Source organism: Melopsittacus undulatus, chromosome 13 (assembly GCF_012275295.1).
Source record: "Melopsittacus undulatus isolate bMelUnd1 chromosome 13, bMelUnd1.mat.Z, whole genome shotgun sequence".
Taxonomy (NCBI): Eukaryota; Metazoa; Chordata; class Aves; order Psittaciformes; family Psittaculidae; genus Melopsittacus; species Melopsittacus undulatus.
In genome coordinates, this window is record NC_047539.1 from 9,373,115 (window position 1) to 9,400,620 (window position 27,506).

The 27,506-nt window shown below is 50.6% G+C and overlaps 1 protein-coding gene across 1 annotated transcript; it reads right to left on the reverse strand.

Moving 5' to 3' along the window:
- Positions 1-335: 335 nt before the first annotated feature.
- On the reverse strand, positions 336-25,669 carry CPD (carboxypeptidase D). The gene is made up of 21 exons (XM_031043553.2): positions 25,005-25,669; positions 22,870-23,117; positions 15,253-15,395; positions 14,475-14,644; positions 13,521-13,888; positions 13,155-13,346; positions 12,102-12,269; positions 10,863-10,972; positions 10,476-10,578; positions 9,864-10,006; positions 9,110-9,279; positions 8,223-8,534; positions 6,854-7,049; positions 6,482-6,617; positions 5,790-5,939; positions 5,268-5,360; positions 5,126-5,190; positions 4,852-4,983; positions 4,277-4,462; positions 3,867-3,966; positions 336-3,241 (listed from the first exon to the last, which is right to left on the reverse strand). The coding sequence occupies exons 1-21, from the start codon at positions 25,667-25,669 to the stop codon at positions 3,015-3,017; spliced, it is 4,077 nt and encodes a 1,358-aa protein (XP_030899413.2). The 3' UTR covers positions 336-3,014.
- Between the last annotated feature and the right edge of the window lie 1,837 nt (positions 25,670-27,506).

Here is a 27,506-nt window from a genome sequence, read left to right on the forward strand (position 1 = left end):
ATTGTCCCATCACTTGGAACTCAGAAGGTGCTGGTCAATCCATGCACCTCACCCAATCCTCCTGGCAGGGAACTGTAGAGTGACAAGGTCACCCCTGAGCCTCCCCTTCTCCAGACAACCCTCCCCTCTGCTATCCCCCATCACACTTGTGCTCCAGCCCCTTCACCAGCTCCATTGCCCTGCTCTGGACCAGCTCCAGCCCTTCAATACCTTCCAGCAAGGGGCACAGAACTGAACTCCTCAGCTAGGAGCTGAGCTACAACTGCACCAGCTTTGCTGCAGCATCCTCCTTGCAGCCCCAAGCCCACACTGGAGGAAGAAGGAGACAACCCAAATGGACATCAAAATAGTTTTATAGGGATTATTGGATCTCAGTATACAGGTACAAAACTGAGGCTGAGGGCAGAGCCAGGCCTCGCTCCCGCCGCCAGGAAAAGGCGATTCAAGTCCCTTAAAAAACGGACATTTGAAGGCACAGTGCATGGACACACTCACGGGCGGATGGATGGATGGACAGTCAGTGAGGGGAGGCTGCTCCTGCCTTCCCCAACTGGTGACAAACAGCCCCAGTGGTTCCTGCTGCAGCCCCGAGCACAGGGCAAGAGTCAGACATCACCTCCCATCCCGGTCCTGCTGGGTAGAAAAGTCTCACATGTTGGCAAAACATCTCAAACCCACTCAAACCCACTCACCTACTGCAAGCTACTGCCAACCACTCTGGGAGGGAAAGGGCCAGTTCTAAGGAGGGTTATTGCTAGTGGGACAAAGCAAGGCCAGCTCAGCCCAGCACCTGCTGCCAGAGCAAATGAAACCCAAACAGAGCCCTAAGGACCATTTGCAAGCTTTAACATAAAGCCCAGCTGTGTCTCTTGTTAAAGCCCTCAGAAGCAGGAGGGGTGCAGAGGTTAGGCAGGGTTAGCACTATTGAGTGCTGGTGTGCTGCAGACCATCACCCATGGAAAAGGGTCATGGCCTAAATCCACAGCATGATGAGCTGGGAGCAGGCACAGAGATGCTCATGGCTCAAGAGCAGCTTTCACACCACACCAATGGAGGACAGGAGCAGAAGCAATGCTCAGCCTCATCTCCCTGCACCCAAGCCTGATCTTAACACATTTCTTGCAATAGAATTCCCTGTGGAGCAGGGAAGAAGGTGTACTGGTTGGTAAGGGTTATCTTTGTCCCTCCAGCTGGCTGCACAGAACCAGCTGGGACTATGAACATGACAGCACAGGTATGTGGTTCTGGATGGGCACCTACCACATGCTGGGGTGAGGAACTGCTCCTTCCCCAGGTGACAGGGGCCCAGCAGCCTTCAATAGGGAACCCACTGCACTGTTTCCCCAGGGTGGACCAAGTAAGAACCCTGCAGAACAGACCCCATCATACATTTGGGTTCAAACACCTCCCAGTAGACACCACGAGTAGGATTCACTAGTGAACCTCCACAGGTTGCTGGAGAACAGATCAGCTCAGGGCCAAGTTGATGCCCAAGACATTACTGTGCCAGGCTCCTGCACCCTGGAGTTCAAGTCAGTAGAGCAAGGATTAAAAAAAAGAACATGAGCAGCAAGAAAGTAAGTGCCTATTCTAAGCCCAACCTTCTGCCCAGAAAGCACAAGAACAGAGATGCATCAAGGCTTTGGAAATCAACCATTTCAGCCATTCTTCCCTTCTGGCCATCACTTCTATTCCCCCCAAATCCCACATGCCTGGGGGATGCACACTGCAGCTCCCCTTTCCTGCCAAGTGTAACATAACAGGTTGTGGCTGCTCTTTCCTTCTCCTTCAGGACAGCCATTCAGCCCTTCCTCACACCTCGGGCCCTGCATCAACAGACATGCAAGCAGGTGGAGCTCTTGCTATATACTTCAGGGCAGAACAGAGCCAAGCCAGCAGCTACGCTCATGCCCACCATCACCAGAGCTTGACAAGGCTGTTTCCAAAGTGCTCTGCTCACTAAATGGTATTAGGTACAGCTTTGCTTCAAAATTTAAGACCAAAGTTGGGCCATGGATACTCCCATGACCTCTCCCTGCTGCTCCAATAGGAGTGCAATACAAAACAGTGGTCACATTTCATTCTTTCCCCCTGAACAGTGGTATTACTTGAGCAAGATTGATCAGGTGGAGTCATTAACTGATTGCTTTTCTAAGAGTATCCAACACCATCAGTTTATCCACTTGCTTAGAACAACCTCCAGTTGCTCTTTCAGACACTGTGCCATTGCAATGCTAACATGAAACCCCAAAGACCAAGTCTACTACACAAATGAAAAGCAACCAGGGGTGATGGGTATAAAGCTTCTTTCTTCCCCCAGAAGTCAGGCACAGCAGTACCACGGAGCTGGCAAGCAACTGAACTTTGTCAGGGTCCTCTGAAGCTCTGACATCTGCTCCTTCCTCCAGCTCACATCAAGAGTGGATGTCATCTCCCCCAGCTCTTACTGCTGATCATAGCAGGCCACAGCATCTCCTGGTGGGGAGAAGCTCCAAGGAAGCAGCTGAGAACCAAGGGATGGGGTTTCTTTTTTTGGGGGGGGTATCTTTTTCCAAGGGCTGCGCTGCAGAACATGGAGTCAAGTGAAGGATGTGGCTTCCCCCCAGGTATAGAGTGGAAAACATGAAATCAAAACAGGAAGAAACTGCTTTGGAGTGTTGGAACTATGACTCCCTGCAGGTCTTGGGGCACTTCCCCACCATCTGCTTGCTGTGTTGATGCTGGGGAAGTGCTAGGAACTCTGCTGGCCATCCTGTTGCCTTTCAAACAACCTCACGTGAGCCTCCAGATCTTGATCCAAAACCATAACAAGCAGTGTCCTTCGCCTGAAACCAGCCCCCAACACCCACTAATTTGCATGTACATAGGAACAGAGCAAATAGAGGGGAGCTGGGAGCAGCCACCCGCACCTCTGGAGGACACATCCTGCAAGCTAATGTTTCAAAACTGAACCACAGGGATTGGCCCCCACCACTGGGTCTGGTCCATGGGAACCTTCCTTCCTGCCTGGGAAGTCAGTGTTTGCTGGAGTACAGTGTTTCTTCTTCAGTGTCTGTTTCATCCTGGAATTCATGGCTCAGGAGTGACTTCTTTGAGCCTGTGGACATCATGCGGATTTCATCCTCGTAGTCGTCGTGGTGCTGCCGGAGGCGGTGGAAGCCATCCTTGTGTCTGTTGGACTTGATGGAGCAGACACACCAGATGATACAGGCAGTGAGGACTAGAGCAGACATACTTGCACCTGCCAGAGACAAGACATCAAAGTTTACGGGAGGCTCCTGAGCTTGCCACCATCTCTCTTCCCTTCCTCAATCACAACCATTTTCCTCGCTTCACTATGACCCTGCTCCTTCCTCCTAGGCCATGGCAGACATGCCATGCATGACAGCTGCTTCCAGAGCAGGACTGCACTAGCTTCATTTTCTGTGCTCCCAATCTGTAACAGCACCACTGAGCTCCTCTGCAGACTGGGTACAAACTCTTGCCTTCCAGCAGTTGCCACCTTGACAAAATAAGTAAGTACTAATGCTTACCTGGTGCCACAGCACCTTGAAGAAGAAGCAAGATCTAGCTCCCAGCTCCACACACAACCAGGCTTCCCCCATTCCAGTCATGTCAAAGTTCATTCTAAAACCTTCAGACTTCTGCAACATCCTCTACATCCTCTTCCCTCCCCTCTGCTAGCCCAGCATCACCAGATGCAAAGGTTGTTGGACCAGTTTGCAAGGACAAGCACATGTTCAAAAGGGAAAGCAGGAGATGGCTTATGTCTTCAGGCTACTTTTGCAGTTCAGTGAAGGGTCATTGCCAGCCTGAACCAGTACAGAAAACAAAGCTCAAAGCTTTGATCGGTTTTGTCACTTTACCTGCAACAGTCACAACCAGCTCCCTTGGCAGGCCAAATATCCTGTTTTCTGTGTCAAATACAATGAACACGGAGCTGGGGGCATCGTGATGGACAAAGACCTGCAGAAAGATACAAGAGCTCAGAGTGTCTCTAAGCTTTCACCTCTCTCAGGTGTCAACATGAAAGAGATACTTGGCATCCACCCAGTCCTGCCCTGGTCAGCAAAGACAAGTGCAATGGAAAGAAAAACCATGGCCTGAAACAGCCCTGCTGCGATAGGAAATTCTTCTCCATTCATTATATCAAGGAACAAAACAGCTACCCGGGCACATAACCAGCAGCTAAACACAGCCAAGGCAGAGACCAGGCAGGGATGCCTTCATATGACAGGGAACAGAGGGAAAATCTCCAATACAGACATTCACCTACCTTGACATGTTTCTGCTGGTACCCTTCAGCTACTGCACTGATGGTGTGCAAACCTGGAGCCAACAGCACATGGAAATAGCCACCTTCTTTAGTAAAGACCCTCAAACCTTCATTAAGAACAATGATAGCTTTAGAAATCGCCTTGCCACTCTTGTCTTGGACAAAGCCATGGACTCCTTTTTGGACCTGAAAGAAATCATTTCAAACACATCACATTCAGATCCACATGTGTGGCACATCTGTAACTAAAACATATAACTAACCTTCCTCTTAAAACCCAGCCCATTCTCCATCCCTGACTCCCAGAACAAATAAAAGTGCACAGCACTGCAAGGACTACTCAACCCACTGCGAGGCAACATAGCACAGACCACTAACTCTCAGGTCAACACATACTATGGTCACTTGCTGCCTCTGTTCAATTCATTCCTCATACCGTCTAAGTTATGACTGTCTGTAATTACACAGCACCACCAAAGCCACAAGGACCCTCCATGCTGTTCTCTCCCTCTTCCCCCCTCCCATCCAGCCCACTACCTTCCCTCCTTGCCACAATTTCCCCAGCTGTGACTCACCTCCACCAGCATGCTAAGGAGAGATTTCCTGTGCTCTGCCCATAGGCCAGGAAGCTGTCCTGCACTCGGGAAGTAACAGCAGCTGGTATAAACTGTGATCTCGGGACAGTGACCAAACATGACACTGAAATCCTGCAAAAGCCAAAACCACAGTTACAAGAGGTGGTATTCAAAAAGCTTTGCAGAGTGGGAGAGTTTTGCTCAGACAGCAGAGCAAATACATTTTCAATGCTTGTTTAACAGAGATAGGAAGCCTTGTGCTGTGATGAAGTACCTTCATACTCCCCACATGACTGTGCCATTCAGAGCCACGGATCACACCACCAGGGATGTTCTCATCTGTGAGAGCAAGACCACAGGTATCAGGTAGAGTCTAGCACACGATGAGAGGGGTTAAAGGATTCAGCCAAACATACCTGACTTATTGGGACAGCCTGGCTGGCCCAAATGCATCAGTGGATGGTTGTTTGCATACACAGATGCCAAATGCTTCAGTGTTTCTTTGTTCTCTACAAAGAGAAAAATCAGACTTTGAGAGTGCAGCTCCTATTCCCTGGAGGGTCAGATTCCCATTCTAACCTCAAGACCCTGTATTAAACAGAGACACATTGTTTCAAGGCCATTCCAGATTTTCCCTGACACTGAGGTGGTATCAAAAGCAGACTTCATAGTGGCTTTAGCAGAAGAAACGTTGAACTACAACAGAAATAGTCAGTGTTCTGCTCCCCACTGAATCCTGTGAGGTTTTATAGCTTTACTTAACAGACTGTCAGCCCCACATACAAAGGGCTGGACGCAGAAGGAGGCTACAGAACACCATCAGCACAAAAGTACTCCTAAACCATGCAGTCACATGGACTTCTGCCCAAAAGAGAAGTCCAAGAAGAGAGAGAGCCCAAGGGTAACTGCATGCAAGGCCCTGGAGGTGTTCATCATACCTGTCAGTGACGGGTTATCATACGGGTAAGTGACAAGCAGAGATCCTCCATCTAGTGCAACAGAGAGGCTGAAATCCTTGTTCAATATCAAGTTCTCCATAATGGCTTTGGTCTCAGGCTCCAGTGTGTCCAAGTAGCGGGAATAATTGCCTATAAACCAGAACAACAAATACAAAAGGGAACTGACATCAGTTTCCTCTGCTGTTTGAGAGGCCAGAAGTACATTCTTGGTCATGCCTGAAATTAAGCTGAACAGATGTGACACGTGACTATTTCATATGTGTTTGCTTTCAGTGTCACCAATGACAGGCAGCCACTGAAACCAGAAAAGCATGGAAAATAAACGGAGACTTTCTGGGAAGCATGAGCAGATGCATTTTTCAGAAATCAGGGGCTGAAAGAAGTAAGTTTAATGGAAAATATATTATGTGTTGTCCAACCTCTGGACCATTCCTCAAGAGCTCTGCTCTGCCTTTTCCTTGCAAATCACCATCTGTAAGGGGGATCCAAGCACTGGAAGCTTCCCAGGAGTTCTGCTCCCTGGGCTCCAGGGCAGGAGTGCTGCTCTCTGTACAGCTAGACTCTGTAACCAAATCACTATACCCAAACCTAGAGCAGCCAGAAGTAGCCTTCTACAGCAGCCTTCATTACTACAGGGACACTACACATCACTGTGCTTCAGTTTGCTTTACTTGTGAAGTCTGTGTCCAGATCTTTGCCACGAGCATTAGTCTGGCCTATCTTCGAAGTGCAGTCTCTCTCCTGGGCTATCTCATGTCCGTCTGGATTCAGGGAAGGCACTATCACAATCCGTGTTCGGTCAATCAGCTGCACAAAAAGGAGAAACAGCACATAAAGTGCAATTAGAAGGGTTCATTTGCCTGGATCTCATCCCAGGAATTGCAGTTAGGGGTTCCCACTTGCCCTGAGGATCTCACATCTCCCCCACTACACACGTTAACACTGACTTGCAGTGATCCTAAGGCAAGTTTCTCCCAGTGAGCACTCCTTTCTCAGGATATAGCTGGAAGACTCCAAGATAATCCCTTGCATTGGTGTCTCACCTTTGTAACAGCAGCGTTCTTCTTGTAATTCATGCAAAGGAATTCTGCCAGTGACAGGAGCAGTTCAGTACCAACAGGAGCGTTTCCATGAATACCAGCAACAAAGCGGATCTTCGGCTCCTCAGGCTCGGATTGGTTGGGCTTGTTGGAGATTTCAAGGGACCAGATCTGACGGAACTCGACACTCTGACCCAAACTGCCAAGAGATGAAAAGCAGAGCGTGAGCTTAGGGACAGAGCTGCACCCCTGGTACAGGAGGGAACTGCTGCCAACCTCTGAGAGGCTGCAAAGGCAGACAAAACACAACCCCATCCCAAGAGCAGATCTGCAGCAGCACTGAACAGAATTCACTAGGAACACGAGTCTGAACACAAGCATCTGTGGAAATATGTCCAGGTCCAGATGTACAAGACACCCAATGCTCTGTGTATCTCTATATAGGTTATGATGATAATGTAGAACTGCTAAATGCCTCTGTGCTTCCATTATTGGCTTTGTTTGTGGCTTTTTTCTTCCTTCAAAGCAAGATACATCTGGACATTAAACTAATTTATGCAGCAGAGGACAGAAGCAGCCCTACTTCCAGTAATGTAGAACTTGTTGCCACAGTCATGCCATTAAGTTAGCAAACGGAATGCGAGCAAAGCAGGGAATGCAATCAGGGCTGATGCAACTGCAAGGACAATAGAGGCTACAGATGAGACAAGCAGCTTTGGCATCAGCTGGGATAGCACATGAGCACATTGTGCCTGGTAACAACAAGCAAATGAGGTCCTGGGACAAAGAGATTTGTGCTTTGAAAAGCTGACAGAGGGCAAGTGCTACAGGTCACAAAGAATAGCAGAGGACTGCAGCAGCTGGTCTCCTGCAGGAGGGCAGAGACCTTGGCTCAGGGCAAGCTAACCCAAACACATCTCACACTGCTGAATGAAAAACTGAAGGCAGACAATGAAAAAGCCATCTGAGATTCGTTAGCTAAACTGATCACTTAATTCTGGGGACTCTTTAGCAGGGTGGATGTTAGAAGGGATTTGGAAAACAGAAGAAATAAAGAGCACAGAACACAGGTATTTTGCAGACACTTGGGATATCAGTGCTGGAACATCACCAGTCCCAGGCACCCCTGGGGAGCTGACAACACCCCAGGTTTAAATCAGTAAAATACACCTCTGGAAAAAGCACACAGATGCATCCGTAAGGCCCTGCAGCCAGTGCTCCACCATCAAGCCCTTGCACCTGGCTCCCTCAAGCTCAGCGACCACAGGGAAAGGGAGGGATGAGCTCCCCATCTACACTGTGCTCATGGCTCCTCACTTGACTACTTCCCTACCACAGGGAGGAGCTGAGCAGTGCTGCTGTGAGCTTTCACCTGGTGAGATTTGTAATGTGCGGGTAGTTCAGATAGAGGCCTCGGAGGAACTCGGAAAGGTCCTTGTAGAAGCGGTATCGGTAGGGAGCGACATTCCCTGAGGAGGAGAGCAGGAGGCGCTCCAGGCCATTCTCAGCAGAGAGGTCTTTGATCAGGGTCTCAAACTCCTTCTCACTGGGGTCACTGGTGTCCGGGGTGTTCAAGACTGGCACCTTCCCCTCCTCCACTTTGATGTCTGTCCGTGAAAGGGTGAAGTTGACCTGCACCCCACCTCTGCTGCCGACTTCCACCGTCTTAGTGACTGGATCGTACCTGCCCAGGGAACAGAAGGCACAAGGAAGCATCAAGCATTTGAGACCTCGCACAACAAACCACCTTGCTTCCTGACTAGACACTCACATGAGACTGCTACTGCTCCCAGCCAAAAGGGAGATATGTAAGAATGAAGAGCAAGAACAGCTCCAAGGGACATGGGAATGGCAGGAGGAGAGGGAGCAGCTCAGGGCTCAACATGGCGCTGGGCTGCTTTTGGCTCAGGTGTTGCAGGGTTACACGGCAGACTGGCCACACAAGAAATCAGGCTGGTTCAAAACAGAGGTTTTGGCAGCAGTTGAAGTGATGAAGTCATTTCTGTGGGCAGCTGCCAGCAAGAGAATTTCCCCTAAAGACATTTAAGTTATCAGCTCCTTCCCCACATCACCTCCCGACAAGGGAAGGTTTGGACTGCACACTGGTGCCAGGTGAGCAGTCTTTGACATCAGGGCAGCATTACACTGCTAAGTGTGCACAGGTCAGAGGGCAGGAAAAACACCCATGTCTACATCTGCTGTAGGGCAGAGGTGATGGAACTATAGACTGAGAAGTCAGTTCTGCTGCTGTTTGCTCACCCTCGGGCAGATGCTGTGATTTTGTAGGTCCCCGGGACCAAGAGGCGCCAGTAGTCTCCATCCTTGTAGGTGGTCACTGGGTGGTTGATGTCAGCAACGCTGATGGTGGCATTCAGGATGCCCCTTCCATCCATAGCATCCAGCACAAACCCCCAGACGCCACGGTGAACCTGCACACAGACCCAGAGCCCTACTGAGTGCCAGCTCCTTCTCTGCCTCCCCCTCCATTGACACCCATGAGAGCATCCCACCACCTCCCAGCCCAGGAGGTCCAGCATTCCCAGAGACACATTCCAAAAGGACTCAGGTTCAACTCGCCAGCAGCTGGCATGGACAACTACCACCTGACGAGTACAATGAGCAACTGTTTGGCTCAGGGTGCCACCAGAGCACTTTCTGCTCCACACCTCTGTTTGCACTCCCTGGGTGTGCAGCACTACCACTAGCTCCAGCTCAAATGGGAACAGCATGTAAGGGCTACTCCAGCCAAGGGAAAACCAAGGTAGTGCTAAATAAAAAGCCTGCACTGGCATCACCTGGTTGCTATTGCCATACAGATTTTTTGCATGTTGAGAAAAAGGAAAAAGAGGAGTTGAGACATGTTTGATGGGGATGATTTCTATGGAGCAGGTAGCCAGTGTGGCCAGGAAGCAGCACTCTCTTCAGCCCACAGAGCAGCACGTTCATCCTGGCACATCTAATACAAAGCCCAGAGGCAGCTCCTACAGGTGCTTGAGGTCAAAGCATGTCTCACCTGCTTCATGAACTGCAGGAGGGATCGGCGGTTCTGCTCCCAGTACCTGGGCAGCTCCTCAGCTTTTGGGTATTTCACACAGCCCAACTCAATGGTCACTTCAAAGCAGTTTGTATGCAAGTAATTCCAGTCCTGCATCCCACCTACAACAGGAATGTGAAGAAGGTTTTGACAAGGTCTTCTGAAGGCAACTGTACCACAGATCTAGAAAAAAGGTGTATCAGGTAGTACAGGAAGATGACATACAAACTACAGCACACATTTGACAGTTGAAGAGAGAAGGCTTTTACACATGGCAAGATTTAAGCTGCAATGGGAAGCCAGACCAGCAGACAAATGACAACCCCTCTTGTAAATACCTTTCATGCTAATACAGGGCTGTAAAATTTTATGAAACCATTTTACTAATAACCAGAAAAACTACACTATAAATTCCTTCCCCCAGGAATAACTTTATCTGGGTACATTATTTAAGAGGTTATAAAAGAAACCTGAGTCCCAGTAATCTGGGCTGACCAATGCAGAGTTTGTGACTGAGCAGACTAAATGCTTTAAGTTGCACATGCATTAACTTGGGGACAAACAGTGCAAGAGATTTAAGGTCTACTTTACCTGGAACGTTGTACCATTGAGCCCCATTAGTGATGCCATGTGGGAAGTACTCAGTGGGGTACATATCCTTACAAGGGCTCCCCTGGTACATCTTTGTATTTTCCTATGAAACAAGATACAACGTGTGAAGCTGAGTCTGCACTCCATAGGCACTGGCACTTTTGTCCTAACATGAGTCACACACTCAGGGTTACCAAGCACAGAGGTTCCTGTAGATGCATGTTTGTATGACTGCAGCACAAACACACTGCACCCACACCCAACCCCAACCCCTCCTTGCTCTCCTCCCAGCATATACAGAGCATTTTCTACCACTTCAGTGTGTCAGCTCCTGTGCTCCAGGATTTATCCCAGCAGGATGTGCCTGTATTCCCATTAGAGCTTTACCTTAGAATAGGAAAGTGCCAACTGCTGAAACACAGCATCATCTGGGGATTTACTGTATATGGCTACTCCTTGCTCATCATCATCAAAGGGGTAATTAACCACCAGAGAACCTGCAAGGGAAACAAGCTTTGACTCATACTTGCACACTTTCCAAGTGATCCCTCAACCTAATAGGGGAAATATTTCCTTTCCTCCAACCAGTATCAATGTTCTGCTTCTCAAGACTTGGCATTAAACAAAGCATTAGGCCCAGAGGGTAGAAGAGATAACAAAAGCACCGGAAGAGAGAAGATCACACCCAGGTGGGAAGGGGAACCTGTGCCACAACACATCAAAGGTTTGGCTCTTACATACAGGAGTGATGAGCATAACCTTATAATAATCGCTTTCAGAGGAGGGAAAGCAAGGGGAGGGATTTCCTAGAACATGCACCATGCTCTTAGCCCAACTGCTGTAGTTTTTCAGCCTTCTGGAGCTAATGGCAAGCACTGACAGATTATAACCCCTTTGGCTTTCTGAAGCTTTCCCCAAGCAAGCTGCACTAATAGCACTGTGGAAGCCCAGACATCACCACTGCTGGAGAACTGCCAGCTCTCTCATACCCACACATGGTACTGCTGCACTACAGAATTCAACATGCTAGCACAACGCAGCCACCTGCACGTTACCACAGCTACAAGCCAGCAGACAAACTGTCTGGGGAATAAGCTGTAATACAGAGATTTAATTTACATCACTCCAAAAAGATAATTAAATTACAGCAAATGTCATAGTTCTGCCATGCAACTCAAGGCAGGGAACCCTCAGGATTACATCTTGTTCTCTTCACTCTAGAACTGTTATGAAGCCTTTAACAGCTGCAGCACTGTATCACATTCCCAGATCCAGCTGCTGAGTAACCACTGAGGAGAGCATCCATCCCCATCTCCCAGTAGGCAGCGTGCTTGCTACTCCCCAGACATGTGCTACCTCCAGAGAAGTGGTTGGAATTCTCCCAGCAGCATCTCCAACTCCCTACAAATGTGCTGGGAAACATGGTTCTCACCCTCCATTTCCAGCTTCTGAGCCACTTTCCAGCAGCACAAAAGGGTTCATCTACTCTGTGTAAGCCCTTTGCAAATGGCCTTACTCCTGTTGCAGAAACCTGATTGCCTCCACTAGAACACTGTGGAGATATCCCTGCAAACTCCCACCCCGTGGCCCTCAGCAGAGGAAGGAGCTGGGTTTGGCTGCCGTTACCTCCGTGCAGGTTTGCTGAGAGCACAAATGGGTGAGTCTTTAACCAGGTCATGACAGCCAGAGTTTCTGGCTGCAGAGGGTCTGTCACATGGACAAACTGATCTGGGAAGTTCCGGTTCAGGTCATAGTTGTTGCTGTTGTTTCTGCCAACGGTGCCTCCTCTGTCTCCTGCAAAGGAAACACAAGTTCAAGCTTGTGCCCTGTGTGAGTTCTCACCTCAGTGCAGAGGCTTCATCCTCTTACTACAGAGCTTACAACAATCAATGAATGGGTGACAGCAGAGAGCACAACAGTGCTAGCTGCTTGCACCCCAGACTGAGGGGACACCCATGGTCTCCTTCAGCAAAAGGCCTGCTCTGCACACAGAGGTGTCTGCAAGCCCTCTCTGCAGGTGCTTGCACAGGCTCTCTGTGCCACTCAGTTTACCATGAACAAGGCCAGAGCCGGATGTCGTGACCACAGAAACCTCAGAGTTCACCTCCTCAAACCCGCTGGACAAGTTCTTTGCTAAACCCAAGCACAACTCTGCTTCCAGAAAATCCCTCTGGACACACAGGCTTTGTTCTGCCAATCTGCAAGAGCCACAGAGTTTTAAGGACTTCCCTACAGGATGTTTTTGCCAATTTCAACATCACGATAGAAGTCTATATTATCCTTGGACGAGTGCTCTGCAGACAGCCTGGCTCCCACATCACATGTTACTAAGAGCATGGACCAAAACACAGCAAGCAAGAGCTGTGTCAAAGGAATGTCTTTTTATATTAAACAAGGCCACAAAGCCACAAACCATAAGGGGACCCAAAGAGGGGCAGCTTATAGCAGTGCTGAAGCATAAGAGCTCTTTCCAACAGCCTCAAGCATCAGTTGACTGCCCATACCCTGCAATGTGGGATTCACCCGCTCATCCCACACACACACGATGACCCTTCCCAGCCTCCCTGTGCAGAGACTGCTTCTCCTCCAAGACTTCCAGGTTTCTCAGAGGTACCAAGAGCCCAAAAGCTGTTTTCAGAGCTAGAAACCCCACAGACATTTCAGCACAGGCAGCAATACCTTCCTGGGACTTCTCATAGCCGTCAGGGTTCATAGATGGCATGATGTGGATCCGTGTGCTCTGGACCAAATCTGTCACTTCAGGATCTGTGCCAAAGTTCTTGCAGAGGTACTCGATGAGGTTCAGGAGAAGCTCTCGCCCCACAACTTCATTCCCATGCATGTTCCCAATGTACTTGAACTCTGGTTCACCTGCAGACACACGGCCACACCAAAGAGACAATTATAACCATTTCATTAAGGCTTGGAGACCTCTCACCACCCTTTCTGCAGGTCATTTACCTATTTACCCTTCTGCTCCCCCAACACCAAAAGGGTCTATCACCTGCATTTGTGCCTCATTAAAAAGGGTTTTCCATGTTTTACCTGCTTCATGGACACCAGGATTGTCCGAGATCTCCATCACGTAGAGCTCCCGCAGCTCCACTGACTTGCCCACAGAGTAGAGGTGGGTTATCCTGGGGTACTCGTTGGCGTAGCGCCGCAGGAAGATCTCCATGTCTGAGAAGTGATGGTGGCGGAAGTCCATGGGTTGGATGGGTTGATGGAGAGAGGTTGTGCTCGAGACCTCTGCCTGCGCAGGGGTGGGGGTGATGGTAGAGGCAGGAGCAGACGTTGCTGTGAACTGTGTGACGTTAAATGATGACAGTATTACAGTTGGCTGCAAGGAGAAATCCACTTCTGTTGCTGCCCCCTCCTTCACCTCGATGTTCTCTCTGGTCACTGGTGTGTAGCTGTGAAATAGACAGCTGGCTTCAGCAAGGAGGCACTCCAGAACTTCCTTCCTCAAAGCCAAAGCCCCCTGCGGCTTCTCCACCACTCCAGTTTACTCTTCCCATCTGAACCCACTGGGATGGACTACGCAAGAGATTCACCAGAGAACAAGGTTCCAGGACACATCCCACTGCTACAGACCCAGCTAGGCTGCACTCCTTGCTGTGTCACAGAGGCAGAAGTTCCTGTTTACAGGCTCACCAGGAAAGAAGCCACACACTATCACAGGGGTAGCCTAGGGACAAGCTACACCTTCACACCCAGACTCTTACTGGGGTGACCCTACTCCACTTTCTCCTTTTGTCCAAGAATTTAGATGCAGATCAATACAAGCAATGCAATGAAGGTGACAAATACTGGGCATCCAACAGCACTCTGCTGCAGTGGGGCATGGGGTGAACAAACACAGCTGCAGCTCTAAGCTGGAGTCCTTCACTGGTCCTTCCAGCCAAGCCCCTTAAATACACAAGAAGCTCTGGGACAAGAAATACATGAAGGAACACAAGTAGCTGGCAGTGTGGCTGCAGGCTGCCACAGAGACATTACCCCATTACAACTGCAGTCACGTTGTAGGTCCCAGGCACAAGCAGCCGATGGTAATCACCAAATCTGCCCGCAGTGATGTTGTGAGCAATACCAGCAACAACGATGGTCGCATTCTCCAGGCCAGCTCCAGTGACTGCATCCCTGACAAAGCCTTTCACACCAATGTGGACCTGAGGAAAACAATGCAAGAGCCTGCCTGAAGACAGGCAAAAACAGGGGAACCACATCCCCAGCCAGCAACACCCCCCTGCCCTACCCGAAGCACAGCAGAGGACACCAAAGGGAAGGCAGCAAGATCTCAGAACTGATCATCCCTAAGAAATCCTCTAATTCATCAACACAGCAACGTGAACACAGGAGGGTTACATGCTGTATCAAGAGATAAAATGCAGCTCCTTTCCCAGCCTAAACTGTCACCTACTCAACTCATCCATGGGCATCTGGAGACAGATGCAAGCCAAGGTCTCAGCAGCATTGGTGCTTTTGAACATCACTGGAGATTCATGGCAGTGAGGCCATACAGGTACTCAGTGAGTACATTACTCAGCAGTAACTGCACTGACTTAACACTGTACCCCACAAGGCCCCTCTCAGGGGAGCTCTGCTGTCTTGGAGGATGTGGGAACTGTGGCAGAACCACAGATACACACAGCAGCTTTCTAGCCACCAACCTCTGCACAGCACACCACACACAGCAAACCAAGCCACAAGAACAAGTGAACACGATGCTCTCAGCCCACCGTGGACACCCAGCTCTCCCTGCTGCTGTTGACACTACCTGCTCAATGAAGGCAAGGAGAGAGTCCCGGTTGTTCTCCCACTCCTGCTGGAGCTCAGAGGTCGGAGGATATTTGCAGCAGGACAGCTCCAATGTGATCTCAAAGCAGTTGGCCCACACATAGTTGTAATCCTGCATCCCGCCTGAGAAAACAAGGAAGAGATGTCCCAAAAGCAATGCACAGACATCCCACCACAGGAAGCACACTCTTCCTTGTCCTTCAGCCCCCCACAGCATCTCACTATGATGCTACCCTCGCTTCAGAGCAAACAACCCCGATCAGATCATCACGACAGCCTGTGCTAGGGAAGATTGAGCTCAGTTTCAGTCAGTAACAGGCACGCTGGGTCAGTCAGGCACAGACAGCTCAGGGATGACAGTCCCTTCAGTCTCACTGCTGTCAGCTGAACGCAGCAGCACAGCACTTCAGGATTCACATGGGCTCATGTTACTGTGAAGACATTTTCCAGACACTGCCAATCCAGGGTGCCAGGTCAGGCACACCGGAGTTTGAACATTACTGCCACTGAGTCCTTCCCTATGCATTCCAAGCCACCTTTAGACTTCTGGGGTCTTCCTGCAAGAGAAGTTACTCCACCCAAAATGAGCTTCAGGCCTCTAATACAAAAGAACCCACCAGGCTATCAACCTGGGAGGTGGCAGCTCCAATGTGCAGGCCAAAATCAGCTTCAAGGACCATACAGCTGTTCTCCCAAAAAACCTCTGAGCAAAACTCTAGACAAGAGGAAACAAAACCTTCCTTTCTGTACTTCCTCTGCTGCTCTCTTCCTCCAACTCCCAAGTAAATGCTCTCCATCTACTTGGTATTTACAGCAGCTCTAGCAGAAAGCCTGAGAGGGTCTGACACGGTGTGAGTGAGAACTGCAGCAAGTCACCCTCAGGAACCTCACCTCTTGATTTGAGGGCAGCAATGACCCCTCACTCCTGAGGACTCCTGCAACCCCCAGCAGCCAGAACAGGACCCACATTTGTCCTCCTGAGAAACGTGCTCTTTTCCCCCAAGACCCAAGTGACCAGCCTCCTTCCACAGTTCCTCTCTAAGGCAGCTGTCTCAATCAGTTTAAGGATGCTGCAGCACCAGGGGACAGTTTGCTAATTCAGTACTACACCAGCCAAACCTCCATGAGCACCAGAAACCAACAGTGCACACAGCTGCTTCCCCAGTATTAAGGTCATCTTGGTATTCTTGCCCTTCATTGAAACCACAGGTACTGCTATGAATCAAAAAGGTCACCTTGTCCCAGAAGTGTCCTGATCCTACTTGAAGTTTACATTCAGCCCTCAGCAAGCAAACCTGTTTCTCAAGCAAGGATGAATCCTGCACCAGCAGGACATGAGGTCCGCAGCTATCACCACTCATCATCTGGAGCTCAGACTTCAGCGTGCTGCTGGAGGCTGCTGATGTTCAGCCCTCTGAACACTGGTGGGAGCTTCCAATAGTGGAAAGGATGTTCCAAAACCACCACAAGTCTGTGAAACCGGTTTCAGAGGCATCCTGACAAATCCCACCACGTGACTGTAGCCAGATGTCATGGCCACATGACATCATTCCCACCACCAAATCAGGCAGTTGTGCCAGCGTGGAAAACACACCACACTAAGTCTTACCTGTGCTGATGCTCTCTTCTGGGTTACAGAACCTTGTTCAGTTACAGTTCAGCAGACTGGTGTGCCATGGCCTTGGCAACCACTTCCTGGATGGCTCCATCCCAACGTGCACAGCAGGGCCTGCAACTGCTCAGCCCAGAGATCTCCATGCACCAACTGAACAACTCCCACCATTGTCAGATGGATGCAGGGACCCAGGCAATGGATCCCTTCTGGATGAGCTGAGGATGTCAAACTGGCTCTCAGAAGCCCATCTCTCATACAATAGCTACACATTTGCTCTACAGGAGGCAACACAGACTTTAGGAGGACAGAAAGCAGCAGCCAACCTGCAGCTCATGTCATAGCACCAGCCTGCAAGACCCCAGCAGGCAAGTGATAGATGAGTACTTTGTGCTCCCATCCTTTGCTATGCCCAAAGTGCTATGCATCCTTTGCTATGCCCAAAGTGCTACATTAGTGCTATGGTTATAAACCTCACTCGCTTTGTCTGAGCAGTTTCCTCATCATTCACAAGTGATGGACCCTCAGTGGTGTGGCCAATTAACTGGCCAGAACGGATCAATACCAGGATGCAAATGCACTACCTGGCATCTGCAGAGCCTGTGTTAATGCATGGCCAGGAAAAGCCATCAGCAGCACCTTACCAGGCAGGGGAGGCTTTTAATAAATGTGGTGGTTGTGGGCACTCACTGTCCCAAAAGGTCAGGGACCACTGCTCCGGATTCAATAGCCCCACTGCACTTGGGTGAAGCAGAGGTGGACTGACAGCATGAACTAGGATTTAGAACAGAGCCCTGGAAGATGTGTGGGATGGTACCACAACAAGGATGTCCCAGTTCCTCTCAGGTCTTCTGGGAGCCTGCTGCTAAGTGAACAGGAAGCTTTTATTGTACGTGCAGCCAAGAGAGCATTGTACAGGCCAAGACCAAACCAGGAGAGAGACTTTTCTGTCCAGCATGAGGGGCCCCAAAATGTTTGAGGACTTCAAAACCCTCAGGCTCAGTTCATGGGCTTTAGAAGAACAAGACCTGCAAATCTGATGCTTGGCTCAGCTCCTGTTACCAGGTTCAGGGAAGTAACCCAGTGTGGGCTGCCCTCACCAGTGGACACCACACAGAGTGAAACAATTTGCCAGCCCATAACCATCTGTTCCTGGTAGGATGCTAATGAATTTGAAAACATCCATATGTGAACCAGAGCCATTATGAAGCATATTTAGGGCTTCATCTGCCATTCAAGCAAATTTAGGACAGATGCTCACCCATAATAGAGCAGCAATGGACTGAATTAGAGCTTGCTCCATCAATCTTGTTCAAAAGTAGTCCATTGCATGCTTGAAACTTTGGACTGTATCCACTGCACATATTTGGCCTTCAAACGGCCCCATTGCAGAGCAGGACAGTTATTTTTACAGCATATGGAATGACGTGGTTTTCCATATACCATCTGTCCTGGATATATAGAAGATCTGGAGGTGTGAAGAGATCTGTACATAGCCTACCATTAGCAGAGCACTGCATTCAAGAGGCAGCACAGAAAAAGTACACCCAAGACAGGGGACTGTCAAACAACAGTGCTTCTACTTTACCTGCCTGCTTGGGTAATACCTGGGGTAATCCCAGAGTGTCTTTTAGCTCACATGGCCTAAAGCTTCAGCCTCCCATTGAAGCATCATATCTGTTCTGCAAGGAAAGCAAACCAAAGCAGAAGTGAGCAGCTTCCAGTCACAGCAAGCCAGTCCTGGCTGGCAGGAGGTCACAGAATGCTCAGAACAAACCTTTCCCTGCTCTGATCTGCTCCTTGAGCATCAGGGCTGCACTTTGGGCAAGGATCCCAGACCTCCTGCAGCACAAGTGCTGCAGGGCTCACACTGACAGGCAAGCCTCTGCTCCCTGCCAACCTCAAGCAGGCAGGGGAGCAGGAGAATGCAGCTCTCTGGAGTCAAGCCTGGGGAGCCAGATACCATAAATACACCACATGCCAGGAGAAGCCTTCCAGGGCAGCCAGGAAGGGCTCTATTTTCAATCTGCACTTTGCAGAAACCTCTCCAATTCCAGCTCTGCTGGAGCAGACATTAGGAGATAAGAGACCTGCAACTAAGTGAAAGCAGAGGAATTGTCCTGTCTGCTCTGCAGAGAGAGCAGATGGCACAAAGGAAGCCAGAGATGTGATTAAATATATGGCACAAGTTGCTTAGCCTGTGGACAGAAGTGATTGTCTCACAGCATGAGACCAGGGGAGCAGCAATGTCAGCACCACACAAGCAGAGGAATGTGCTGGTCCATTAGTCTGCAACCATTAAAGCTCAGAGGAGCTGAGGATGAGCCTCCAGCTCCAGCAACTGCACCACACAGCCCAGAGCAGCACTGCCCTATAGCCTTCCTGGGAGGGCAGAGTCTTCCCAAGAGCTGCAGCTCAGGTTAGAGGTGAGAAGAGACCTTCAAACCATCAAGCCAATACTTCTTTCAAGAATAAAGAAAAAGCTGCAGTAAGAATTGTATGGAAACACTTACAAACACGTAAGAGCAGCCAACTGTGCACATGCCAGACAGACATGGCTGAAAACTTCGACCAGAGCTCACACTGTGCAGCTGCCTTCTGCCATGCTCAGGAAACAGCCACCACAGCGATACCATGAGCACCCACTGCTCTCAGCACCCATTTTAACTACTCTGTTGCCACTAAAAGCTGTGTGGAAGCTCAGTGTGGCTTGCTACTGCAGCTGAAGCTACCTCTAAGCACACATAACCTAAATCCACTTTCAACTTCAAAAGCACCTTCTGGTACAGACCAGAAACACCTCAAGCACTTGGCCATCAGCATCAAGCCAGCAAGGAAAAGAACTTTTAGGAACTGCAAATAACACTAAGCCCTTCCAAGGCTGCCCACAAAATAGCCTATTGAATCTTAAGCTGAATTCAGTTGCTGAACTGGGCCCTTTACAAAGTAAAGGCAGGGACATCCTTCCACAATAAGACTTCAGCAGCTTCTTAACAGCTTTCCAAGCATCATCTGGACCAACACTTGCACGTTTGCTTGATTCAGACAAGGCATTTAGTTGTTAAACCCCCCAGAGGTTAAAAAGGAAGGAAGAGTAAGAGCATGCACAGGAGAGATAGCCTCTAAAACCATCTCGGTGGCAGACGTGCTTATCTATAGCAGCTGGAATGCAGAAGGCAAATTCAGCTCTCTGGCAGAAAGCCACTTTTTCTATGAACACTTGACCTTACCAATTACTCCTATGGTTTGTACTTGCCACCTCGGCTTGACACACACAAGAGGTTGTTTGCAAGCTCAAATGAAAGTTAATGAGATCTGGCACCAGCATAAACCTGCACCGGTTAACTCCAGCACAATGAATCCCATGGCAGTTTGCTTTCCAGTTTGTTTGATTCCACATGAGAAAACGTGGCAGGAAAAATTCCACCTGTGGAAACATTAGTTCTTATTGCTTTGTTTCTCCTGGCGTTACTTGGAGCCTGCATTTTCTCCTGATCTGAAGGCCACAGGTGTGTGCCCTGCACTGCGCACAGAACCATGCGCTCCGGTTATCTCCTGCAGGATACTGGGATTTCCCCAGCCTCATTCCACCACACATTTAAATGCTGCAGTCGCTGGGAAAAGCCTCCTGGTCCCTGTGTGAGCCTCAGCAGTCTTTGGCACGGAGCTGAGCGAGTCAGATGACTCAGTGCAGCCACCGTGGTGGTTTTGCTGCTCCTGTCACACTGCATACACCTGACTCCCCTTCGCCTGCTCTTCATCCACTACTGAAAAGAAACGTTAAACCCCAAAGGGACACACTAAATTCATACAACCTCAAATTACACATGTACCAGCCTCTGGTATTGGTTGGTTCACCTGTGGGTTAACCCCTCAGCCTGGGAGGTGCTCCAAGGGCTGCCACCATCCTCCACAGCTGCATTTTCAACAGCAGTAAGAGGTTAATCAGAACCATAGAATCAAGTAGGTTGGAAAAGCCATTTAAGTTCAGCAAGTCCAACTTTATTGCTTCAGGAAGAGACAACACAGGCTCCTGTCTGCCACTTCAGCAATGCTCCATTCTGAGACTTGGTGTCATTGCACCTTCTATAATCTCTGCCCGTGAACCACCTGCAGCCATCAGCGCTGAGGCCAAGACCATGGTCTGTCACAGCAAAGGGGTTTATTTCTGCAGAGGCCGGATGCTGGAGGCTTTTGGACAGAATATGAACCACAGCAATGGCAGCACAGAGAAAACTGGTTTTCAGGTCACACTTTGCCATTTCCTGTGAAAGGAAAGTAGGTGAAACCTCTGCTCTGCTGGCTGGCAAGGCAGAGGCAGCCTGAAAGGCTCACACATCAGTGCCACAGCCATTAGCCAGGCACTTCACATCCTAGCAGGAGGATGAAGGAGTTAACCCTGCAGCAAAAAACGCTGCTCACAAGGGGCCCAGGAACACTGGCCCAAAGCTCTGGAACCACTCACCCCACTTCACTGGAAGGGCAGAAAACCTTAGAGCTGCAGCTAACAAACCTGACTGAGGTGTTGGCCGATAACAACTGCCACCAGAACAAGGCAGCACAGATCATCCAGGATATCCTGTTCCTTCATAAACAAATTCAGCAGATTACACAAACCTTCCTCCTGCTGGACTTTTCACAGCAGCAGAGTGAACCTTGAGCCAGCAAACACCATGGCCAGTGTACTCGAGAGGGTGGAAGGAAGGAGACAGCTGCTAAAGAAAGATAAAACTGCATCTTATTTGACCACTGAAATCCTGAGGAATGATTCAGCCACCACTGAAACTAAGACTGCCAGCACAGAGGTGATGTGTTTAGGCCAAATAACAGATCCCTCTCCCTGCTTCCCAAGCAAGGTGGATGCAGGGTTAGTGCAGGACTCAGCTCTGAAGCCTTGTTTTGGGCAGGTCTTACTAGTTTGTTACGCTCTGAAGGACAAACAAAATCCCATGTCCCTGCTTGCTCAGTGCTGCTGCCATCACCCCTCAGCCCGAGCAGGAGGGAAAGCAAAGCAGATTGGGCACAGCAAAGCAACAGAGCTTCCTCAGATCATTTCTGCAAGGTTTTTGTGGTGGCCTCACCACAGGAGTTCCTGCAGTGTCTGGCGAGGCCGTGGTTGTACAACATCCGCTGAGGAGCACGGCAATGGTGCCACTTCTAATGACACAGCCAAGATTTCTCTCCCCACCAGAGCCTCTCATCACTTAAATTATCATTTAAATCCCATTGCCAGCAAAAGCAGCACACACACTGCACGGCTGAGCCAGGCCAGCCACCTCCACACACACACAGAGCGGTGGCACCTGGGGTAAACTGGCTGGTATCAAGAGCTCTCCTAGCAGCCCCAGAGATTGAACTTCAGATCCCTTCTAGATCCCACCTCTCCTCATGTCTAACACAGGTCTAGCAGCAGAGCAGTCCATAGGAAAGCTGTTCTCCCCACTTTCAGAACAGCAAGGTGAGCTCAGGCCACACATTTACATTTCATATAGCTGTACAGCAGGCTATTCTATAATAATTTACAAAATCACAAGTTTGAAGGCTAGAAAAAAATCCTTCAAGGAATACTGGCTTTGGTTTAATGCCTTTAACAATAGTTTTCTCTTTCCTGTATCAAAATTCAGTAACCATATAGAGACCTATGGACAGTTCACTTGGCAAACGAAGCCTCCTGCATGCAGGATGACTCTCCAGCATCCAACAAGGTCAGGAATAATCCTCCAGTTTGCTGTGATCTCTTCCCTACAAACATCTCCCAAGCTGTGATTCATCAAGCCCTTACTGGTGTGCCTGTGATGCTACCTCCCTTCATTCTGAGCTGCTAGAACACATTCAAAGCTAAAAATATCACTTCCCCCACCATCCTTTCCTCTGTGATCATCACCACTGGTTTGGATGGCAGATCTCAGCGGGAGCAAGGAGCTATTTCTATGCGACACTCTGGTAGGTGACTTAGAGCCAGAGTGACTTGTCAGCACATCTTACCTTCTACATCATACCACTGAGCACCATTTGTGATACCATCTTGGAAGGTCTCTCTCTCCTCGCCAGGGCAATTGGGTCTGCCAGTTCTCATTATGGGGTGATGCGACGCATAAGCTTTTGCCAAGTATCTGAAGACTTCATCATCAGCTGATTTACTGTAGACTCCTGTGGGCTTGTGTGTGGGAGAGTCATCATAGGGGTAGCTTGCGACCACTGAGCCACCATGAAGATTGCCAGAGAGCAGAAACCTGGGAAGGATACAAGGAAAAAGAGAGTCATACTGGAACAACTTCAACAGGATGCTGGCTACAGCTGCCCAGCCAGTTATTCTGCTGCTTTCCCACCCAAACCACACTCTTGGGAGCCTCCAAACTCTATTTGGGATCAATGAAGCAGAATGTGCCCACTGGATGAGCTGCCCAGTGGCAGTGACCCTTTGGAAGAGATCAGACCCTGCTCCAGCAGCCCTGAGCAAGGAGAACACCCACAGGGTTGCAGCTACACCAAGGTTATGTTAACAGCTGCACACACACTCTTTATCTTTCCACCACACAGAGCACTGAGGGAAAAGAGCTCTCCCCTTCATTTGGTCAAATGGGATTTAGTTTCTGAGCAGAGGTAACATGACCAATACTTGCTTAAAATAGCTCACACGAATTGCATTACACCCACAATCTCTTTTTTAATCAAACACTTGTGTTTACCCACTCATTTTTCTAACGCAGGTTGTGTTAGTCCGATACAATCGTACCAGCATTAACTGGTGCTGCCAGGTAGAGGCAAACACAAAGCCCCATGTTCTTCCTGCTTCACCCTGGCTTGGAGGCCAATCCCACCTCCAACACAACACCTAAAAGCCTGGGGTATTTCCAAACTGATATTAAGAAGATGCATGAGTTTCCCTAGTAACTAATTCTGCGTTGAACCAAGTCTGGAGGGATTTCAGTGCAAACTGCTGCATCTGAGCTGTCCTAAAGGATCCCTGGGACAAGCCATTACTGATGCAGCTCATGAAATCCCTCCAGAGCAATAACCCCCATGGGCACTGCATCCACCAAGCTTTAATAGTCTGGCCAAGCAAATTTTGTCCCTAAAACCGACCCAACACTATCGAGCACCAAATGCTGTGTGCTTTGGTTTGATCCAGCCAACCAGGTAGATCAGAGGTGGCAGGCATCCATCCCCTCCCCACTTCTCCCTCTATCTCAACTTTAGGAAGAGAGCCACAGCTTGTTTCAGTGTGCTGCATTCTGGTTTCCTCCGCACAGCTTCACACACTTGGTCACACTGACCTCAGTGGTTTGGACCTTCCATAGTTCTCTAAAGAATCCTCAGATGGTTTGCGTTGGAAGGGACCTTAAAGCTCATCCAGTTCCAGTCCCCTACTATGCACAGGGACACCTTTCACTAGAGCAGGTTGTTGGGCTTCAAAGGCACCATCTCTCCTGCCCTGCTCTGGCCACCGCAGCTTCCCACCATTCACCCTCTTGGAGGGTGAGAGCCTGAGGGTCAGCGCAGGGCTCAAGGCTCAGTCCTACATCCACAGGAAGAGAGATGGCAAAGAGAGCTGCAGGAGTAGCACCTGTGTGAGGAAACGCTGTTGCACAGGGTTATTGCTGAATTCAGGGAATTTTCCATGAAGCACAGAGATGGGGGAAAGCCCTGTTCAGCACAGCCTTCTCAACATGCTTGTACACAGACTAGCTATATACTTAAACCCCCAATGCTTTAAGCACCCTACAGCTCATGGTGAAAACACTGCTGACGCCAAGAGCAAGACACACACACAACCTAATGATGAAGCAGGTAAGGAGAAGTTTCCAGTTGTGGGCTCCTGGAAAAGTGGGACACACAGCAGGCCACAGAGGCCGGGAATGCCTGTGCCCAGCGGGGCTAGTGGAGCTTCCCGCAGGTGCACAGCAAGCCCCAGCCCTGCACAGGCTGGCACAGGAGGGTCAGCCCGGCCGCTGAGTGCAGAGCTGACCGGGCTGCGATGAACACTGGGGAGAAATTCCACCCCCCGAGCCCTGCTCAGAAGCGCAGGGAAAGGCTGAAGGCAGCCCGAACTGCCGGGGAGAGGAGCCAAGGCTCTCCTCGGAGCGGAAAGGGGAACCAGGCGGGGGGGTCACACTCACTTGTTACGGCTCATCCAGTTGATGAGGGCTCGCACCTCGGGCACGGGCTCCAGGTCGGGCTTGGCTGCCCCGAACTGGTCGGGGAAGCTGCGGTTGAGGTCCCGGCCGCGGCTGTTCTCGCGGCCGCTCTGCTCACCGCCGCCGCGGCAGTCACCCTCCCGAGCGCGCTCGAAGCCGTCGGGGTTGAGGCTGGGCAGCAGGTAGAGGTCGGTGCTGTTGAGCAGGCGGCCGATGCGCGCGTCGCCGCCGGCCCAGCCCCGCACCAGCTCCTGGGCCAGGCGCAGCAGCAGCGGCCGCGCCAGGGGCTCGTCCCCGTGCATGTTCCCCACCAGCTTCACCTGCGGCCGGCCGGGAACGGCCGCCCCGCCGGGCTCTTCACCGTCCCCCTCCGGCGGCAGCCCGGCCGTCAGCCGCAGCACCCACAGCGGCCGCCCCTCCACCGAGTCACCGATGCTGAAGAGCCGCGCCAGGCCCGGGGGGGCCGCGGCCGCCAGCGCCCGCAGCGCCTCGCCCAGCTCGGCCGAGTGCAGGTACCGCAGCCCCTCACCGGGCGCCGCCGCCTCCGCCTTCTTAATGTGGACAGCTTGGGCCGGGCCCAGCAGCACCGCGCACAGCAGCAGCAGCGCCGGCAGCCCCCGGCCCAAGCCCCGCACCGCGCTCGCCATGGCCCCGCCGCCCGCCCGGCCTCACCGCTCCGGGAGCCGCCGGGCAGCCGGAGGAGGCGGTACCGGCGCTGGCCCCGCCCACGGGCGGGCGCTCTCTCCGCCGCCAGCCAATGAGCGCCGGCCGCGGAGGCGGAGCCGCCAGGGCGGGGTGGTGAGGCACCAATGAGAGGCGGCGGTGAGCGCCGCATCACCATGGGGTGGGGCGCCGAGGAGCATTGTGGCGCCCCCTGCCGGCCGCTCCGCTGCTGTGGCCCGTGCTGCCCCCGGCCCCAGTCCCGGCCGCAGCGAGGGGGGACGCTCACGGCCCTGGGGGCGAGCGGACAACGGGAGGGATTTGATTTGTCGGAGAGCGGAATTTCCTCCTCCTCCCCCGGAAAAGAGCTCAGCCTTCCCCTGCCAAAGCCCCAGGGCTGGAGCCCACGGAGCCTGTGCACGGGTGCAGCAGATGCCAACAACAACCCAAGACCAAGTTACTGTGTACAGCGGAACAAGCTGAGCACTCCTGTGCCTGCCCTCCTGTGCCACCAGCTTAGACGGGGCCTCCAGGGGATCAGAAACATTTTCACACCATTTGACTTTCTGTGCTGCATGTTGCTGTACTGCAAACTACTGCAGGGCTGTGGGCCTGAGGAGATGTAGACATAGTACTGATACAGGGGTAACCAATGTACAGGGGGGTAATACAGAGAAATTGTACCAGGGGGTTAAAGGAATTCCTTTGCTTAAACAAAAGTATTGTCTGTCCTAAGTACCTGCCATTGCCATCTTGCCAAGGCATTGATTACTGCTGGAGGGGGAGAAGCAGGTGTTAGTTCTACTGACAAAAGCACAGGTGTTTGGTCCTACTGAGAAGCAGGGGAGAAGCAGACTGGGCGCCGACCAACCCCTAAGGCCATGTCTGAAGGTTAAAAGGTGTAAAGTTTAAGAAGAGGAAGACTCGTAAATGAGAAGAATCATCTTGAAGACCCCTACCCACAAGAGGAAGACTCATTTACTCCATCCTCAGACCCCTGCCCATGACCAGAAGGGCACTGCGCAGGTGCAAAGGACCTTCCGGCTCATTGTAATACGAAGCGGGGATAGATAATAAATATGTATAGGCAGATTGAGCAACCTCGTGTCTATGTATACCTTAAGAGAATAAATGTAAAGGGAGAACAACCCTGAGGTGTGCATGCTTTGGAGGAGCCATCCCCATACACCTCAGCGCTGAATAAAAGCATACCTACTTTACAACTTTAACTAGTTGTGGAGTCTATCCGCGCATCAGTACTTGGGGTTTCCTCCATTCAGATCTTTGCCAATTCTTTTTTCTGGGGCAGGTGGGATGATAAGGAATAACAAACAGAACAGCTTACTCTGCAGTCCATAAAACGTCAAAGTCTCCATCTCCAAGAGCAAATTCCCATCGACTCTGTTTAACTTCTCGGTGGTGTCTCACGCTCACATCTGCTTCCCAGCTCCGGCATTTCCTGTGGAGACACAAGCTCTGAGTCTAGCACATAAAACTGATTTTGAGAGAACACTTCATGGTATGAGCCTTTCACCTCCTTGCAATCCAGGATCCTTTGCGTGAGACATCAGATGATGCAAACCCTGGTGTAAGCCAACTGTGGTACAGCTCAAAAGGGTGCTGAGGAAAAGGAGAGTAAATTGGCTTCTCTTTCTTGGGGCTCATGTGTGCTGCAGAGTCATTAAGAGAGGGATAAGCAAGGAACAGGGATTATCCATCTAATTAAACTGGAAAAGCCAAAAGACCTCAGCCATCAGGATGTTCTTAATCCAAAAGGGAAGAAGAAACGACAAGAGGGAGTTTGGCTGTCGCAAAAGTGATCAC

What these genes read in the sequence shown, in the direction of transcription:
- CPD (XM_031043553.2), bottom strand. Translation starts at nt 25,669, where the DNA reads ATGGCGAGCGCGGTGCGGGGCTTGGGCCGGGGGCTGCCGGCGCTGCTG. An exon ending in ATCACAGCATCTGCCCGAGG is followed by an intron (nt 8,535 to 9,109) that starts GTGAGCAAACAG and finishes TTCCCTGGGCAG; the next exon opens with GTACGATCCAGTCACTAAGA. An exon ending in TGATAACCCGTCACTGACAG is followed by an intron (nt 5,361 to 5,789) that starts GTATGATGAACA and finishes TTCTCTTTGTAG; the next exon opens with AGAACAAAGAAACACTGAAG.